General features: G+C 34.0%; 2 protein-coding genes across 21 annotated transcripts in view; one reads left to right on the top strand and one right to left on the bottom strand.

Moving 5' to 3' along the window:
* LOC126965103 (uncharacterized) overlaps positions 1-19,279 on the bottom strand; it is a 518,938-nt gene that overhangs the window by 349,218 nt on the left and 150,441 nt on the right. The window lies entirely within an intron of this gene.
* Positions 1-19,279, top strand: part of LOC126964952 (sorbin and SH3 domain-containing protein 1) — a 284,029-nt gene that overhangs the window by 255,729 nt on the left and 9,021 nt on the right. For 15 of the 17 annotated variants that reach the window (XM_050808300.1, XM_050808298.1, XM_050808299.1 and 12 more), the window contains 3 exons: positions 6,706-6,869; positions 16,106-16,156; positions 18,260-18,514. In XM_050808300.1, the coding sequence (XP_050664257.1) occupies positions 6,706-6,869; positions 16,106-16,156; positions 18,260-18,514 (470 nt within the window). The remainder of the gene's footprint in view (positions 1-6,705; positions 6,870-16,105; positions 16,157-18,259; positions 18,515-19,279) is intronic. The other 2 variants (XM_050808292.1, XM_050808296.1) reach the window with 1 other exon arrangement.

The following is a 19,279-nucleotide window of genomic DNA, read 5'->3' as shown; positions in this document are numbered from 1 at the left end:
TCTTTATATATAAAAATGAATTGCTGTTCGTTAGTCTCGCTAAAACTCGAGAACGGCTGGACTGATTTGGCTAGTTTTGGTCTTCAATTATTTGTGGAAGTCCAGAGAAGGTTTAAAAGGTGAATAAATATAAAAATATGTCCTCCGTCGTTCAGAAATCAAATTGAAAGAATAGGTTCAAATGAATAACTAATTAGAATTTTTACATTCGTTTCTAACTTTATCAGGAGGTAAAAAATAAACTTAAACTTAATTTTAGCTAACTATAGTTGGTAGATTACAGTTGTTGACTATCGATCAGATTATTTTTATGTAGATTGATAAATCATACGTTTGAAACAATTTCATTACAACAACAGGGAATTATGAAATATAATTGACAAATTCATAAAAAAACATTATTCTGTTTATTATTTACAGAACAAAGTCTGCCGGGTCAGCTAATGCTTAACATAATAAACTCAGAAATATTGGATTTATTGAGTAACACAGGTTATATTATTGGTTGACGTAAATTGTTACATGAATTAAGAGATAGACTTGATGTCGTAAACATAAACATGGCGGGAGGTGCTGAAAGTAAGTCCATTCAAAGTAATGATAGCTTGACGTGAGACTAGTTTAGTGGCGACTGGCAACACCAAACGGACACTTTAGATATTTTTCTGTGTTTTTCGTGTTGTGACATTTGTTTCGTGTGAAATGGGAATAATGAAACAGATTAAAAAAATTTCTTCATACGGTGGGTAGTTTTATAATTTATAATTTCTTACTACGCTAACTTTCTTATCAATGTTTCGCTCGACTTAATAGACAGAATTATAAAGTATATTTAAGTACTAAATAGATTTTATGATTATAACTATGAAATCTTTTTTCAGCATAGATTGATGATTCTGTAGGTAAAAGAATTATTTGTAATTTCTTGCCTCATTAGTTCCAATTAAGTTTACATAAATTGAATAGATATTTACCTATATATTTGTTACAATATTGCATTAACTTTAGATTTCTATCTACCTAAGACTTACTTCAAAGATGGAAAATATTCCCATTTATCATAGTATTTTCTTTAATTAATGCGAGTATTTTTAAACACAGATTTTCATCTGTAGTCCCTCTGAAAACGATATCTCGAAAGGTCTTGCAACGTCATGTTAAAATAATAATAAAAATGTAACTTTTACGCAATAATCTAATGTAAAAACACAGTTAAAATTACACGCGTTTTAATCCTTTAAAAGGACTTGTTACATCAACCTATTATTATTTATTTATTTATACTATTAATCATTTACAGAAAGAATCTTATCTATGATTTGGTAAATGGAGTTTCTATACTTTTCTAAATTAAAACATAAAATAAATACCAAAGACTGATTAAGCAGATATGTTTTCGAGTTGTGGAGGTTTTCAGTTTATCGCGGTTTTACCTGAAGTGGTTTTCCTGTATACGTGAAAAATTAACTTAAAAAAGACCAAAATCTGCATTACTATACTCCGCGCCAAGTAGGATTTGGAGCTCATGCCGATCAGGCGTGTTATGTTTACATGATAATAATATGTTGTTAGACTAAATGTGTAAATACAAATGATTTCAGTTTTCTTTAGTGTTAATTCCGCCATTAATTTCCGCAAAGTACCGCCTAATTCAATAAATTTTCTTAAATGTGTAAAGACAAAAAATCTAACACTTTATATTTGCATGTTTTATTACCAATATACTTACACTCCCTACTAATATTATAAACGTAATGTAAGTTTGTTTGCTTACACTTTCAAACCGATTTTGATGAAATTTGGTACAGAGATAGACAAGAGCTTGGGAAAGGACATAGGCTAACTTATACATAGGCTATTTCGCGAATAAAACGCTTGAAGGGGTTGACATAGGGGATGTAAGTTTGTATGAAAGTTCGTCATTATCGAAGATAACACCATGAAACTTTGGCACTTGATAATATAAATAAATATATGTTCTAGCGTTTTCAAAATTTAAACCTGTGTGGGGATGAAAAAGGGGGCTTAAGTTCTATAGTTTGTAGCTTATAAAATGTATTAACCACAATAATTTCTATGCTGCCAAAATAGCTATTGTACGCGATCGAAGCAAGTTACACTTTACAGACAGCAATAGTAATCTAATTTTATTGTTTCTTTAATATAAACATGAGCTATATTATATTATAAGTACAGCTATAAATTAATTTCTTCATCTCTAGTTAAACGATGCACACAGTCATTAAAACTTGATAAATTAAAAGTAAAAGAGGTCAAGGGTAGTTTCATAGTTTATTTCTTAATGCACACCCGAATAGTTTTACAATTATTTCAACTCATTCCAAATTAATTACTTGAAGGATTTATATCGTTGTTATCAAACTATTTTTGTTATGAATTGAAACATTAAAATCTCTACTAATCTTATAAATGTGAATGGAAGTTTGTTTGTTACGCTTTTACGGCCAAACTACAGCAGCGATTTTGATGAAATTTACTGCAGACTAGAGCTTGAAAAAGGACATAGGCTACCTTTTAGTGTAAAAAAATTGATGGACGGGTTGAAATAGGGGATGGCAGTTTGTAAGGAAATTCGTCTTTATCGAAGATAAAACCATTATACTTGGTATTAAGGCACTTGATAAGAAGTATTATGTTACGGAGATGTAATAGGAGATTAAAGTTCAAAGGGAAAACTATTAAAGAGACTGTGAACAATGACAAGAGATATGCGCTGTTTCATAGAAGAGCGCTGGCAGCAGCGGAAAGAGCAGTTTGTGTGTGTATTATTTGAAAATAATCTTAAAAGATAAAAAAATATCCTAAAATATAAAAAAAAATTGCCCAAAGTATTATAACTATTCAACGCGGACAAAGTAGCGGGTAAAAGCTAGTATTTAATATCTAAATAAAATGTTTTGGAGCTTAAGTAAACCTTTTAACCGACTCTTCAAAAAAGAGGAGGTACTCAATTCCTCTGTATGATTTTTTTAAGGTTTGTTACCTCAGAACTTTCGACCGAGTGAACCGATTCTGATAATTATTTTTATATTTGAATGGTGGTGCTTTTCGAATCCCCGATTCCAAAAATAACAATAATAATTGTAACTAGAATTAGATTAATTAGATTGTATAAAAAAAATGCAATTATTTTTTTTACTTTATAGTACACATTGTATCCATTGTTTTGTTATAGTTTTTTTAGAAGTCGGTTGTATTTTTGTAAATTTTTTTTCGTGATAAGTAGCAAGAAACACTCCTGGAGCTCGATATCAGCGATCGAGGTTAATAATTAATACATTTAGAGAAGTTATTTAATATATGTACTGAATATATAGATGTACTTAAGATCTGGACAAATTTTCAGCTTAATAAATCTTCTAACAAAACCAAAATTGATTGAATGTTAGTTTTGAATTAAAATTATATAATATTATATATTATATCAGACCAGTATTTAACAAGTGGGAGGCTCCTTTGCACAGAATGCCGGCTAGATTATGATATAAGCTCGATATCAGCGATCGAGGTTAATAATTAATACATTTAGAGAAGTTATTTAATATATGTACTGAATATATAGATGTACTTAAGATCTGGACAAATTTTCAGCTTAATAAATCTTCTAACAAAACCAAAATTGATTGAATGTTAGTTTTGAATTAAAATTATATAATATTATATATTATATCAGACCAGTATTTAACAAGTGGGAGGCTCCTTTGCACAGAATGCCGGCTAGATTATGAGTACCACGACGGTGCCTATTTCTGCCGTGAAGCAGTAGGCATTACAGTGTTTCGTTCTGAAGGACGCTGTAGCTAGTGAAATTACTGGGCAAATGAGACTTAACATCTTACGTCTCAAGGTGACGAGCGCAATTGTAGTGCCACTCAGAGTTTTTGGGTTTTTCAAGAATCCTGAGCGGCACTGCATTGTAAGGGGCACGGCGTATCAATTACCATCAGCTGAATGTCCTGCTCGTTTCGTCCCTTAGTTTCATAAAGAAAAAAAAGATAAATAGGAGGAGAAATGAAGTTATTTTGTGGTATACAGTTTACGCATGCGCAGCGGTGCCCATAAATGTTCATTATAATGCCATGCAGCAGGCCGCGGAGAAACTAACTTATGTAAGTTGTAAGTTGCCTCGCGTTAGACATATTTATTTGGAGAAAGTTTACTTAAGTACTCGTTGTAACTTCATGTTTTGAGTACCTTTATGAGTAAATCTTTTTTCTTAACAATAATTGTTCAAATTGTCTTGGTGCTTTGTCATGGCAATGATAGCTCGAAATGGCTTTATTCGTCAAAATGATCTGCAACTCACGAATTATTAGCCTAATTATTCGTACCAAAAAAAAAACAATTGCTTACTTGTGCTGTCTTAGATTAAGGCTCCAACTAGATGCTGTACTACCTAAGTACAATAAGTTTTTTTATAACGGCATCTATTAGATGCTTGTGTACGTGGTATCTTCACACTCAATGGCATCTTTCAAATTTTGTAACATATGCTCCGTGTTATTTTACATTGAAATTAATAAATTCAAAATACTTACAAAAGACAAGTGATCCCAGTGTCTTTCTTATTTCTTGTAGTATTATTTTAACTACGGCTATTATTTTTATTATTTAACCCAGCATTTTAGTTTCAATTATAAGCAAAGTTTAACAGAACATGTGGCACGTCACATTATTCGAGATCGCCCGCTTGGGCGTAGTATTAGTTGCCGCACTTTGCGACTACGCCAATCTTTTATCTATTTTCTTAACAACAATTATTCAAATATCGTGGTGTTTTGGTGGCGCCTAAAGAAGTATAATTTTAAAAATTGTTAATTTATACTGTAATCAAATTTCGATTAAATTTAAGTGTAATCTTCAATAAAAAAATATAACTTAGTCTTAGCATGATGCTGATGAGAACAAACAAATAGGTATCATTTAAATTTCATACTGGCTGATAAACACGTGCCCGAGTGGCATCCGGGAATTTAAATTAAATTAATTAATTATTTATAATGACGACTCAAAAGGGCTTAGTTTTTTTATGAAAATAAGGGACGAGACGAGCCGGACGTTAAGTTGATGGTAATTGATACGCCCTGCCCATTACAATGCAGTGCCGCTCAGGATTCTTGAAAGATCCAAAAACCGTCTCGTCACCTTGAGACATAAGATGTTATATAGTTATTGTTTTAACCTATTTGAATAAATTTTATTTGACTTTGACTTTGATAGCCACATACAAACAGGGGGGGGGGCACATATTTTACGACGAGTGTCTCTCGCGCAAACTATTCAGTTTAAAAAAAATATATTAGAAACTTCAATATCATTTTGAAAACCTATCTATAGATAGGTATGGTATTCCCCACACCAAAAATTTAGAGTTTCAGTTCTAAGTACCCCCAAAATTTAATGTATTTTTGTGTGAAAATGTTAACGCCGTTCACATAATACATCTACTTACCAAGTTTCAACAGTATACTTCTATAGTTCTGGAAAAAAGTGGCCGTTACATACACGGACAGACAGACAGACATGACGTGTATCTATTAGGGTTCCGTTATTTGCCATTTGGCTACGGAATCTTAACAAGTCTTCAATATACACAGTGCCTTACAATAATAATAATTCTAACAAATTGCGCTTATGAAACAGAGCGTAATGGTTCTAAATTACAACAGCGAGATAAATAGCCAACAGCCTCTGCGGCTTTCGTTCCGTCCTACTTCCGGTGCGCGTGTCCCCCCCCCCTCCCCTTCACCGCAGACACCTCGTAATTGTGTCCTCAGTCCGCGAGGGAACCGGTCTCAGAGGTATTGCAAGCGGCCACACAGTCTGCTGGGAGTAGTGATCACTGTTACGTCACACATTAGTCACTTTCACTCATGTTTGATCGTTGACAATTATGTTCATTACGGACCCTAGCCACTCACCTATATGACTTGTATATGCGGTATGGGAATCAGTAAACATTGTGTATTGTACAGGGTTCTTTTAGTTTATTTCATGTTATTCACGAATTTTTGACGTGGAGATCTATATATTTCAAAACAATATGTTATGTTTTTATAGTGATAACCCTCACTTCTAGGATTAATTCACAAATAAAATTTGAAAAACAAAATTTTATGAACGATGCGGGATTCGAAACCACGACCTCCGGCATTCCGTGCCGGTGCTCCAACCAACAGAGCCAACCGTTCGTGTACCGCCTCGTTATAAAATTCTGTTTGCTTTGTTCAACTCTCAGGTTGTGGCTTCATCTACAGGATCTACTTTACAGTTGATAACCTGCTCAACCCAAATATTTGCATATTAGGAAATTGACTTGAGATGTCGCTCTTGTAAATCTAAACAATATGTTATGTTTTTAAAGTGATAACCCTCATTTGTAGGATTAATACACAAATAAAATTTGAAAAACACCGGAGGTCGTGGGTTCCGCATCGTTCATAAAATTTTGTTTTTCAAATTTTATTTGTGTATATATTTCAATCTTAGAGTAATTGCAACGAAACAAATTTTGCTTCAAACAAGACACATTATCACACAAGAATATTTAAAACACAAATTTTCTATTTACGAGATTACAAGGAAAAGGCATTATAATGTTTGCCTTTTTTTGCTGGTAGCTCAGAGCAGCAACTCCAGTGTATAGGAAGCGACCTCACTAAAGCTCTGTTAATTCGATTTCAGAATCTCCGAACCGTCGCTACGTCGAGAGTGACGTGAATATCCACTACCGAATCCCCGTCCGTCATGATCCCCTACCGCTGGTTCCCGAAAGAGAACTGGCGCGGCAGCAGGCAGAGCACATGAAACGACTGTATCGAGAGCAGAAGAGGAACAAATATCTCCAGGTAATGTTCATCATCTTTCTGTATACAGTGAACAGATAATTAGTCTAGCCATAAACACAGAAATAATGTCATTTACGACACTTTCATCTAGTGATACTCTTTAGTATAGCTTGACCCATATATAGACGTTATTTCCTATTAATAAAAGTTAAACATAATAATAAACTTAGATAATCAATACGTCTAGATTGAGTCTTTTACTGTTACACGACCGATTAAAACAGTGACAAGCTACGTCTTACACTCGCGATTTGTATGACATTTTGTGTCAATGTGCGTGAATTGCTTAAAATACACGTTACTTCTAATATCAATTTTTTTCGACGTTTTCACAGCTCTCACACTCTACGTATCTAGATATATAAATGATGTAACGGCCGTTTTCAATCTCCTATCTATCTTTAGTAAAACTTACGGATACATTGCTGTCAGCGTTTAATGACATGATCTTATCTATCCATAGTTATGTCCAATATAGTTATGGTCCAATGCCACCTGTCAATAGGTAATTGAAATGTAAGTTATGTAAAAGGATAGATTTGTCTACCTCTAGTCAGTTAAACTAAGGATATATAAGTTATTAAAATCGGCCGTAAGTCTTTAGTATTCATTCAGCTAAGTGTTACAAAATCAATTCGACACGTGTTTGGTATTTAACCGACTAACAAAAAGGAGGAGGTTCTCAATTCGTCGGTATGCTTTTTTTATGTTTGTTACCTCAAAACTTTCGACAGGGTTAACCGATTTTGATCATTCTTTTTTTATTTGAAAGCTGGTGCTTCCCGTGTTGTTCCAAATCTGACGATGGCATCCATGAGAAAATTATTTTTATACTTTTTAGTGCATATTATAATCTATCGTTTTGGAATAGTGTTTTTGAAGTCGGTTGTTTTTTTTGTTAACATTTTTTTAGGAGCTTGCCATAAATTAGAACTAGATCGCAAAATACTTTAATATATCGTTATACAAATGAGATACTGTGCGTTAAGTTCTACTTTTTTTAAGTATTAGGCATATATTACTATTAGTAAGTAAAGAATACAATGTAAAAGAAAAAGTGTGAAAAGAATATTGTTAACACCTTAAGTACAATGTTTCCTGCAAATAAATTTCATTTCATTTTCATTTCATTTCATACATTATTATAATTGAACAAGTATTATTTGCAATAGGGCACCACAAGACCCAACTCTAGATATTTTCTCATGTGTGTCTCCGTGTGTGGCTTGGACAGTGGACTGACAGAGACTCGCATCTACGGTTTCGGTCAATCTATAATTATTATAATCGTAATTATCAATCTTAAGAACAGTGGGAGGCTCCTTTGCACAGTATGCCGGCTAGATTATGGATACCACCACGGCGCCTATTTCTGCCGTGCAGCAGTAATGTGTAAACATTATTGTTTTTCAGTCTGAAGGGCGCCGTTTACTGGGCAAACGAGATTTAACATGCCTATGTCTCAAGGAGACGAGCGCAATTGTAGTGCCGCTCAGAATTTTTGTATTTTTCAATAAGAGCGGCACTGCATTGTAATGGGCAAGGCGTATCAATAACCATCTGCTGAACGTTTTGAGTATTGCTATAAAATATTATAAACTTGTATTCTGGCCAATCTCAGCTTGTTAAAGGTAAAATATAAATAAATATTGTATTATTATGAATATAAAAGTACCTTCAATGATCTTCATCCAAGTGTGTGTGATATTGTTTATTTGAGCGCCATCTTGTTGTTACTAGGAAGAACAGAGCTCGGCCTCTTACGTTATTTAATTATTTTATGTGATATAGATATTAGACGTAGACAGCTCACAGCAGTAACAAACTAGTAATGTTACGAATACAGGACAGGCAGCCGTGCGTATAGCATAGTATATATTATATCTATACTAATATTATAAAGCTGCAGTGTTTGTTTGTTTGTTTGAACGCGCTAATCTCTGGTACTACTGGTCCGATTTGAATGATTCTTTCAGTGTTGGGTAGTCCATTTATCGAGGAAGGCTATAGGCTATGTATTTTTTTTCAAAATAAATAATAATTCGTTATAAAATTGCTATTTTGTAACACAAGGTGTAAAATCGAAAACCTATTTTTGCGTGCGCTGCAAAAACTATTGACAATAGAACAAAATGATGTACAGGCTATAATATAGGCAATATTTTATTACTTATAAAACTATCGCGTGAATTATACTTTATATGGCAAAACAACGTTTGCCGGGTCAGCTAGTAATACAAAATATTGAGTTACTAGCTGACCCGACAGACGTTGTTCTGTACTATTACTTATAAATTAAATACTTTTCTAATGAATTTGTCAATTATATTTCATAACATCAATAATTATTTCGTAAAATATAACTTAAATTACAAAAATATTTGGAACACTAATTATTATTGTAATTTAGTGACAAAACAAAATAAATAGATGATAGGTAACTGGTATTATATGTATAATACCATCGATGACATTTATATTTTATATTTTTATTATTGAAATTTATATTTTTATTATTGTTATATTTTTATTTTTACGATTATAATTATTCTATTACTAGCTGACCCGGCAAACGTTGTTTTGCCATATAAAGTATAATTCACGCGATAGTTTTATAAGTTATAAAATATTGCCTATATTATAGCCTGTACATCATTTTGTTCTATTGTCAATAGTTTTTGCAGCGCACGCAAAAATAGGTTTTCGATTTTACACCTTGTGTTACAAAATAGCAATTTTATTACGGATCCCTAATTTTGAAAAAAAAAACATTGCCTATAGCCTTCCTCGATAAATGGACTACCCAACACTGAAAGAATCATTCAAATCGGACCAGTAGTACCAGAGATTAGCGCGTTCAAACAAACAAACAAACAAACACTGCAGCTTTATAATATTAGTATAGATTTATGACGTGGAAAAGTGTATTTTATATACCTACTTTCAATAAATTGTTTTGATTTTGATTTTTGATTTGATATGCTGCCTATTGTTATAATGAAATTGTTTCACAGCAGTACTGTCAAACCGTGCGTCAATAAATTATCTCATAGAAAATGCAAAACAATCGATATAAAACTATCCTATCTCTCAAGTTGGACTAAACTGCACCCCATGAAGTAATTCCCATTAGAATCTGCTCATTAGTTTCGCATTTTACTGGAAACAAATATCAGGACACAGAATTTATATATATTAAGAGTGACCAATGTTCTGATTGGTTGGTCAAAATCAAAAATAGTTAAAATGTCAAAATGCAAAATTTGAAAATTAGATTCAGTTGTTTAGGAGTTCATCGCCGACAAACAACGTGACAAGAAATTTTTAACTATAAAGATATAACATACTTAGTAAATGGATTGTTATAATTATCTTGTTATAAATAAATTATTTTACTTTAAAACACAGTGCACGATCATTAAATTATAACATAAATATCATTTAAATGTAATGTTAATTTAAGTTTCAATATTAATTCGCATTATAAAATTGCTTAGATCGTTTATACGTCTAAATAGGCTATGACAGCTGTGAAAACGAAAATTGAGTTTAGACTTAACATCTATTTTGAGCAATTCACGCACACTAACACAAAGTGTCATACAAATCGCGAGTGTAAGACGTAGCTTGTCACGCACACTAAACTAATATTCCTCGCGTGTTTTTATCGGTTGTCTAACAGCAAGGGACTCGATCTAGACGTATAAGTTAACCTTACTTTTACGTAGAACCTATGTTGAACGGAAGATGGCTATTACCGTGCCAGTCAGCGGTGAACGAACAAAATGTTTAATGTTTTTAATAGTTACGTAATACGTATGGCACGCAATCAATTGTCTAGATCGATACTTGACCCGATACGCAGAAGCTATACTTTAATATACCTTCTCTTTATCCAATGTTTGATCTAGTTAAGAGCTATACTTACGGCCATTCCCAATATACTATCTACAGAAAGAGATAAATTACTACCTTCTACTGTGAGTGACTACCTGAAACTGTCCCAATATACCCGATAAATCATTCTAATCGGCTTATATTGGGACGCGTGAATTGCAATTTCCATACAAACTTCTATGTACGGATAAGTGACCGTCGATAAGTTTATTGGGATTGAAAAGTCAACGATAGTTACGATTTTTATGTCAAGTAGGCCACAACCGGAGATAGACTGAATATTGGAAATTCAAATATTTTTATTCAAAATAGGATGTGACATCACTTATTCTAATTCACGTAAGTCAATAACTAATTCCAAACCGAATGCCTCAGACCTGAGAAGAACAGGCACTACAAACTCAGCGGGCTTTATTTTAATGGCATTTGATATTTGTGTTGATCAAAGAACAGGCTTATCCAAAGTCGCCGAGCACGCACCAATATTGAAGTAAAAAATAAATAGAAATTGTTTGCTTTCACACTAAATTACGTAAAGGGGAAGGGCCGGACGGAGGCTTGACGAAAAAGTAACAACATTTATGTACTTACTAGTGACAACGATTACTATCACTAGAAACTTAGATAAAAACTGATTTAAGGTCGCTGCATACGTAACTTGTACGGGACGGCGCGGCGTTTTAACGTTAAACACTGACTACGTGACAGTAACTCGGAACTAACGTGCTAGTGTTTTAAACAAGGATGATTGAACAAGGAAGGAAGGATTGAACGATAGATTTTTCATTTGAAGATTTGGCTTTAATTGCTATTTAGATGCCGAAGAAGCTACGGCCGTAATGAGGAAAAGGAGAGTTTCTGTATATCCTACACTCCGGATCAAATGGAGCGTGCTAAATATCGTCGCTGATGGTATTTTTCCTTCCCCGTGTGTGTCAGTCCCGTCCATACATTCGTGACGTATGCTCTTTCGTTGACACTTTCTATGAAATGATATTTACAAAACATCACGTCATGTTCCGTCCGGATAAAAACACGTTACGTATGCAGCAACCCTAAATTTTAAAAAGTATAAGCCGTGCTAAGAATGGTTGACTCCGTTATCAATTCTTGATGTATTAACTTTAGAGTCTTTGTCGGAATGTCCCTCAAAAGGAAAATAACGGAACCCTTAAAAGATTACTTTGTTGTTCGTCCGTCCGTCCTCCCGTCCGCCTATCTGTCACGACCCTTTATCTCGGGATGGCGTCGAGGGTTTTTTTGACAATAAGGGATGAGACGAGCAGGACGTTCAGCTGATAGTATTTGATACTGAGCGGCACTATGGTTACGCACCTTGAGACATAAGATGTTAAGTCTCATTTGCCCAGTAATTTCACTAGCTACGGCACCCTTCGGACGGAAACACAATAATGCTTACACTTTACTGTTTCACGGCAGAAATAGGCAACGTTATGGTACCCATAATCTAGCCGGCATCCTGTGCAAAGGAGCCTCCCACTGGTAGGTATCGAGTTGAAGTTAAAGAGATGTATTCAAGGACTACGAAATAAAATGACATGAAATTAAGAAATTTTTTTGAAGTAGGTGTTACTTTGCGGAAATCCAGAATTATCCAAATGTTTTAGTTTTCTTTAGTGTTAATTAATCTAATTAAATTTAGCCAAAATCGGGCACGAGACTCAATTCGAGATTTTGGCGAGTCAACATGTCCTGAGGATGCCTCGTGTAGAGGCGAAACATGTGTCGAATTGTTTAAAAGACAAATTAAATTATATATTAAATTAATTTAATTATTCATTTTAAAACTATAAAAAATATTTTCAAGCAGCCATTTCCGTGCGTGCGTCGAGTTTTTGATTGTTTTTGTATTTATAGCCAATATTTGACAAGTTATAATATAAGCTATAGTTATAACACAATTTTATTATATAAGACATCATATTATGGATATATATACTATTTGTTGTTATAAATAAATTTGAAATACCATTCAAATCGAATGACTGAAACTGAATGAATCGGTCCAGCCTTTAGGAGGTAGTTCAATTGTGAATCTAAACCATTCTCGAATCCACCTGCAGACACACAGAAAGTTTCATTAAAATCGGTCCAGCCGTTTAGGAGGAGTTCAGTTACAACAGACGCACAAAATAAATATATATATATATATATATATATATATAATACTAGTGGACATATATATATATATATATATATATACTAGTGGACCCTACAGACGTTGTCCTGTACGTAAACGTCTTAAAATTTAAAAATACCGATTTTTCAATTTTAAGCCGTTAGGAGGAGTTCACTAACATACACGTAAGCAGGAGAATTTTAATAATATGGACGGAATTGAGAACCTAAACCAATCTCAAATTCACTGAAACAAACAAAAAAATCATCAAAATCGGTCCAGCCGTTTAGAAGGTAGTTTAATTGTGAATCTAAACCATTCTCGAATCCACCTGAAGACACACTCCAATCTCAAATTCACTGGAACACACAAAAATATCATCAAAATATATCAATATATACTATTTGTTGTTATAAATAAATTTGAAATACCATTCAAATCGAATGACTGAAACTGAATGAATCGGTCCAGCCTTTAGGAGGTAGTTCAATTGTGAATCTAAACCATTCTCGAATCCACCTGCAGACACACAGAAAGTTTCATCAAAATCAGTTCAGCTGTCTAGGAGGAGTTTAGTGACATACACACGCACACAATAAATAAATATATATATATATTAAGATTATTTCTTCATATTTTTTTACATAATTTTCGTGATGTATTTTTACTTAACATGAAGTTTTAGCGGAAGTTATTACAAGCGAAAGCGTAACGAGATAAAAAATACCATTATTGTCACAGTTAATAATAGATATTACAACATAGGAATGTTACCTACATAAAATAGTATTAGATCAGAATAAATTAACACTAAAATTTATATAAATTTGACAATATTTGAATGTAATAATAGGTTAAAACTTAGATTAAAGATTGGCATCCGTTGTGCTTCAACTAGATACCGCAGGCGTAGACGCATAGTGCGGCAACTAATACTACGCCCAAGTGGGCGTACTCGAGCCGGTCGCGAACAATGCGTGACATTGATGTGCCATATGTTCTGTTATACTTTGCAAATAATTGAAACTAAAATGACGGGTTGCGTAGTAAAACGTTGTAAAATAATACTACATAAAATAAGAAAGACACTGGGATTATGTTATATCATCAGTAAGTATTTTATTAATTCCAATGTAAAATAACACGAAGCGTATGTTACAAAATTTGAAAGATGCCATTGAGTGTCAAGATGCCACGCACACAAGCATGTAATAGTTGTCGTAATAAATGAAAAAGCTATTGTTCTTAGGTAGTGCGGTATCTTGTTGGCGCGCAGCGGAGACCAATCCTTAATCTAAGGGTTAAATGTTATTTCAGTTTAGGATTTTTACAAAGCGGTCTGAGTGCGTAAGAAAATACCCGAAGTTCAAAATTTAATAATAGATGCGCACCAATTGGGAGCCACTACAAGCTGTTAAAACTATGAAATAATAGTTATTTGATTAGTCAAACTGATTGTAGTAAGACTGAAGAATATAATTTCATTATTTGAGATGTTTGATGTGAGCTGGTGGCAGTGATGAGGCACACAGACACATTCAGTAGGTAGATTACAGTTCCACTCTAACAACTGCGCAAAATAACATGAATGAGTTTTTTAATGAAGCCACAGATTGGAAATGGAGCGACCGCCCTCTTCATAACCATATGTTTTAGAGAAAAAAAAGAAGCCCGTTGAGTTTGTTGCGCCCGTTCTTCTCAGGTCTGAGGCATACTTTTTGGAATGGGTGGTAGTTTTTGACTTTGAATAAGTGATATCACATCCAATTTTGAATAAAAATATTTTAATTTTAATTTGAAAATTTTCCCTTCATTTAGATAAGGTAACTAGAAACTCAACGGTAACTGCGGCGAAAATTAGCACTTTGGCACTGTTGGCCATATAGCGAGACTCTGCGGTACTAAAACTATTGATGACAATCCCATCTAAACAAACATCGATAGGAAACCAGTCTCAGCCAGGAGAACTAGATACAGGATGCCGGCTAGATTATGGGTACCACAAGGGCGCCTATTTCTGCCGTGAAGCAGTAATGTGTAAGCATTACTGTGTTTCGGTCTGATGGGCGACGTAGCTAGTGAAATGACTGGGCAAATGAGACTTAACATCTTGTCTCAGTACTTTCTTACGATGATTCCTGAAGTATAAATAACACGGAAAACGACCGAAATGAATTCAAAATGCAAAAATACTTCAGAGTACTGAGGGCTACCATCAACTTTTAATAAGCGATGCGAATCCGATGCAGTTCAGTCTAGGTACCCAAACTGAATCACTAAAATTCGTACCATGAAGTGCCTTTTACTGAATGGCGTTTGGATCGCTTATGAAGAATGAACGAAATAAAATTGTGTTTCGAAACCTAAAATGATATGATTTAAGCTGTTTTTTTGCGCAGAAAATACTAAAATACATTATAAAATTGCGCAATTGCGTCAAATTATAAACCATTAAGCCCTTTTTTATACATTTATTATATTATATTATATTATTTTTATGTGTTTTCGTAAAAATAACGAGTTATGAACGCACCTCCATTGATGTTTGATTTGACATTACCACAGAGTACATTTTTTTTAATTCGTTGTTGCGAACAGGCTATAGCCCGGGCCCTTACTGCCTCGTCTTAAGTATTTTCATTTTTGGTATTTATTTTCAGTATTTTGTTTTACAAAAAAGTCCAATAAAGTATTCTCATCTCATCTTTAATCAATAAAATTTTTCTTTTCTGTTTTCACTATTTTTTAAAAGTTATTAACAACACGATTCACTTTCCTCTAAGGAAGTATCAACTTTTTTCGAATCGGTCACTTTGACAAATAAGCTATCCAGTTTAGGTTGAAATAACACCTAAATCAGTTTGCGATTCAGTTGATATCATTTTTGACATTCAATTGACATCATTGCGATTTTATCAGTTGATTTGACGTCAACCTAAATTAGATAGCTCTAATCACGTCGTGGTACGAAATAGCAAAGCAGTTTATTTTAGGTTGTCAATTGAATCGCAATAAGAGTTCATGGTAAGCCCGCTGTTCGCTTCTCTCGCAGTCATTTGTAGTATACGTCAAAATTAGTTCCCTGGACGCTCGCGAGTGGCGCTCCAAATAGGCACATAAAATTGCTGTCAAACATATGGAACAGCCTACCAAGTGGTATTTTTACAGGTCAGTGATGATAATACATTGGATTTTTCAGGAAAATGACATAAACCCGATCGACATAGAAGCATTTGATGCATCAATCAAGGTGACGTTTGAGAGTTTGTAACTGATTGACACTTTAACAGATTTTTCTAAGCTCATTCAAAATATTTGAGCAACTCTAAACCCGAGTGCTTGCTTTTTAATGTTCGCTTCAAGAATTAATTTTCTATTATTTTGATAACTGTAATAAATTCGTGTTAAAATCATTCGCTTTCGATTTTGCTTAAATGTGTTAGAACAATGAGATATACTAAAACTCAAAAATAACATGTTTACATTGTTGAATGAGCAAACAAAGGTCTCTTCACCATTGTTACTTATCTCTTCCGGGGGTAATACGTCACAGCAGCCGACCAATCAGTTTCATTAATTCAGTCTCGTGCCAGAGTTTGGCGATTTAACATCTCCTCAGGATGCGTCGTGTAGAGGCGAAACACGTGTAGAATTGCTTGAAGACCGCTATTGGCGGAATTAACACTCAATACATTTGGATAATTATGGATTTCGTAATTTGATTTGCTAACTAATTGTTCGACCAGTGCTATAAATTCCCACTGTTTTATTAAACAACGGTTACCTAGATACGATACGGTTGATGTATCGATGAAGCGTATTTAATAATCTACTTTACACTTGTTGTGACTCAAGCTAACATATAAAGTTGTTTATGTCATATTATAACATAATTGTTATTAATAAGTTATTAAGCGCAGTTAATTTTAACCAAGTTTCGTTCTAACGTGTATTTTGTAAGTAATTTTTAAAAAAATCACAAAATTTCACTACTTTGTTTAGTTTAGTTTAAGTTTAGAGGCTGTTAAAGTTACGTTGTTTAAAGCGTACTGTATGAGTTTTTATACTTTTCAATTATAGATCAACTACACCAGAAGATCCTTAAACATCCTCAGGGTTCAATATAATGATGCCCTTCGCATTTTATTAAAAATGCCGAGGTATTGTAGCGCGTCCGCCATGTTCGACGACGCTGGAGTCCCGGACTACTACGCCGTTAGACGGAATAGATAGTTTTTTTTTTAAAGTTAACAATGTGATTTAATCATTTCAATACAACCAATAGTCTCAATAATTGTTATTATCAACTTTACGCATACGTAATAACTTCCAAATTAGAACAGTGAGAAATAAGTGAGTTTTTGCATTTTAAAGAGCTCTTGAAGACTATGTTTCAGGAGATATAATCTGTACTTAATGTTTTTTTGCTATTAGTGAGTTTTTGCAGTTAACCGACGATATATAAAGACGTTCAAAGTAAATTATAATAATAAAATATTATCTATACTATTAGTAGGGTCTCATAGAATGGAATAAATAATACTTCAGCATATGATACAGCCTTGTCTTATAAGATAAGGATGTATCGTATAAGTACCGAAGTGTATCATTGTTTAGAACCAAATACCCGCTACATGTGCCAGTGGGAGGCTCCTGCAGGCTAGATTATGGGTTCCACAACGGCGCCTATTTCTGCCCTGAAGCAGTAATGTGTAAACCTTATTGTGTGTCGGTCTGTAGGGGGCCGTTTCTAGTGAAATTACTGGGCAAACGAGACCTAACATCTTATGTCTCGTCATCATCATCATCATTCTTAGAAGCTTTGATTCAAAATGCGGAAAAAATTTATTTAATTTTTTATTTTTTTGTCAATAATTACACTTTGGAGTCATTTAAATAAAACACTTTTTAAGGATAAAAATGCGTGTAATAGTAACTGATAACGAGATCTGGAAAGGTCTTAGAATGTCAGGTTAACTATAATAATAATAAAAATGTAACTTTAACGCAAAAATCTAATGTAAAACACAGTTATAATTACACGCGTTTTAATCCATTTAAAGTGTATTATTTAAATGTGTAACACTCGCTTTAATCAAAGAAAATACTACTTAGCATCCGATGTCTCAAGGTGACGAGCGCAATTGTAGTGCCGCTCAGAGTTTTTGGGGTTTTCAAGAATTCTGAGCACTGCATTGTTATGGGCAGGGCGTATCCATTACCATCACCTCAACGTCCCGCTCGTCTCGTCCCTTATTGTCATAAAAAATTAAATAAGAAAGTGTTTTGTTTAAATTTTGGTAATACTATCGTTAATCAATGAAAATACTGAGAGGCATCTAATATTTCACAGGAGCTACAGGATATGCAGAACAGACGCCATCAGGATAACTTCACTCCATCACAGAAGGCGGTCGTGCCGCTCAACAGATACGACGAAGCTGAAAAAATAGTTGCCAGAGCACTGTATACCTTCAATGGACAAACTTCTAGAGAGTTAAGTTTCAAAAAAGGAGAACTCATACATGTTAGAAGACAGATAGATAATAATTGGTATGAGGGGGAAATACATGGAAAAGTTGGGTTGTTTCCGTATAACTATGTTGAGGTAACTATCATTAAGTATTTTATCAAAGATATATTGTGTATCGCACATAATCCCTACTAATATTATAAATGTGAATGTAAGTATCAGCTCGATCCATTTGACCGCTTGCAACGTAGAGCATCTCGAATTGTCGGGGACCCAGTGCTCTGTGAACGGCTGTATCACTTGGCGTTGCGTAGAGACGTCGCTTCATTGTGTGTCTTCTACCGCATTTATCACGGAGAATGTTCCTAAGAGCTGTTTAACCTGATTCCTGCCGCCGAATTCCTTCGCACGACACGCCACAAGTTAGGATATCATCCCCACCATCTGGATGTGTGGCGGTTCTCCACAGTGCGTTTTTCAAGGAGCTTTCTTCCTCGTACTACAAAGCTGTGGAATGAGCTCCCTTGTGCGGTGTTTCCGGAACGATACGACATGGGTACCTTCAAAACAGCGCGTACACCTTCCTTAAAGGCCAGAAAGGCCAGGCTTAGAAAATCTTTGAATGCAGAACTACTAACTTTTAAAAATAACATAAAGTATTCTTTCAGTAAAATAGCCTATCTTCGATATTTAAGGTACTTTCCCTTTATGTCCCATAACTTTGGGACACCCTGTATAAATATTATGTAAACAAAAGCTTAACACATTATACTTAAACCTTCCTCGATATCCATTGGTGAAATCAGCATAAAAATTGGTGCAGTAGTTTTTGAGTTCATCGCAAACAGACCGACAGACACGGCGGAGGACTTCGCCTTATAAAATGTAGTGATGAAACAA

Source organism: Leptidea sinapis, chromosome 6 (assembly GCF_905404315.1).
Source record: "Leptidea sinapis chromosome 6, ilLepSina1.1, whole genome shotgun sequence".
Taxonomy (NCBI): domain Eukaryota; kingdom Metazoa; phylum Arthropoda; class Insecta; order Lepidoptera; family Pieridae; genus Leptidea; species Leptidea sinapis.
Note: the sequence above shows the minus strand (reverse complement) of the source record. Positions and strands in the feature narration are given on the sequence as shown.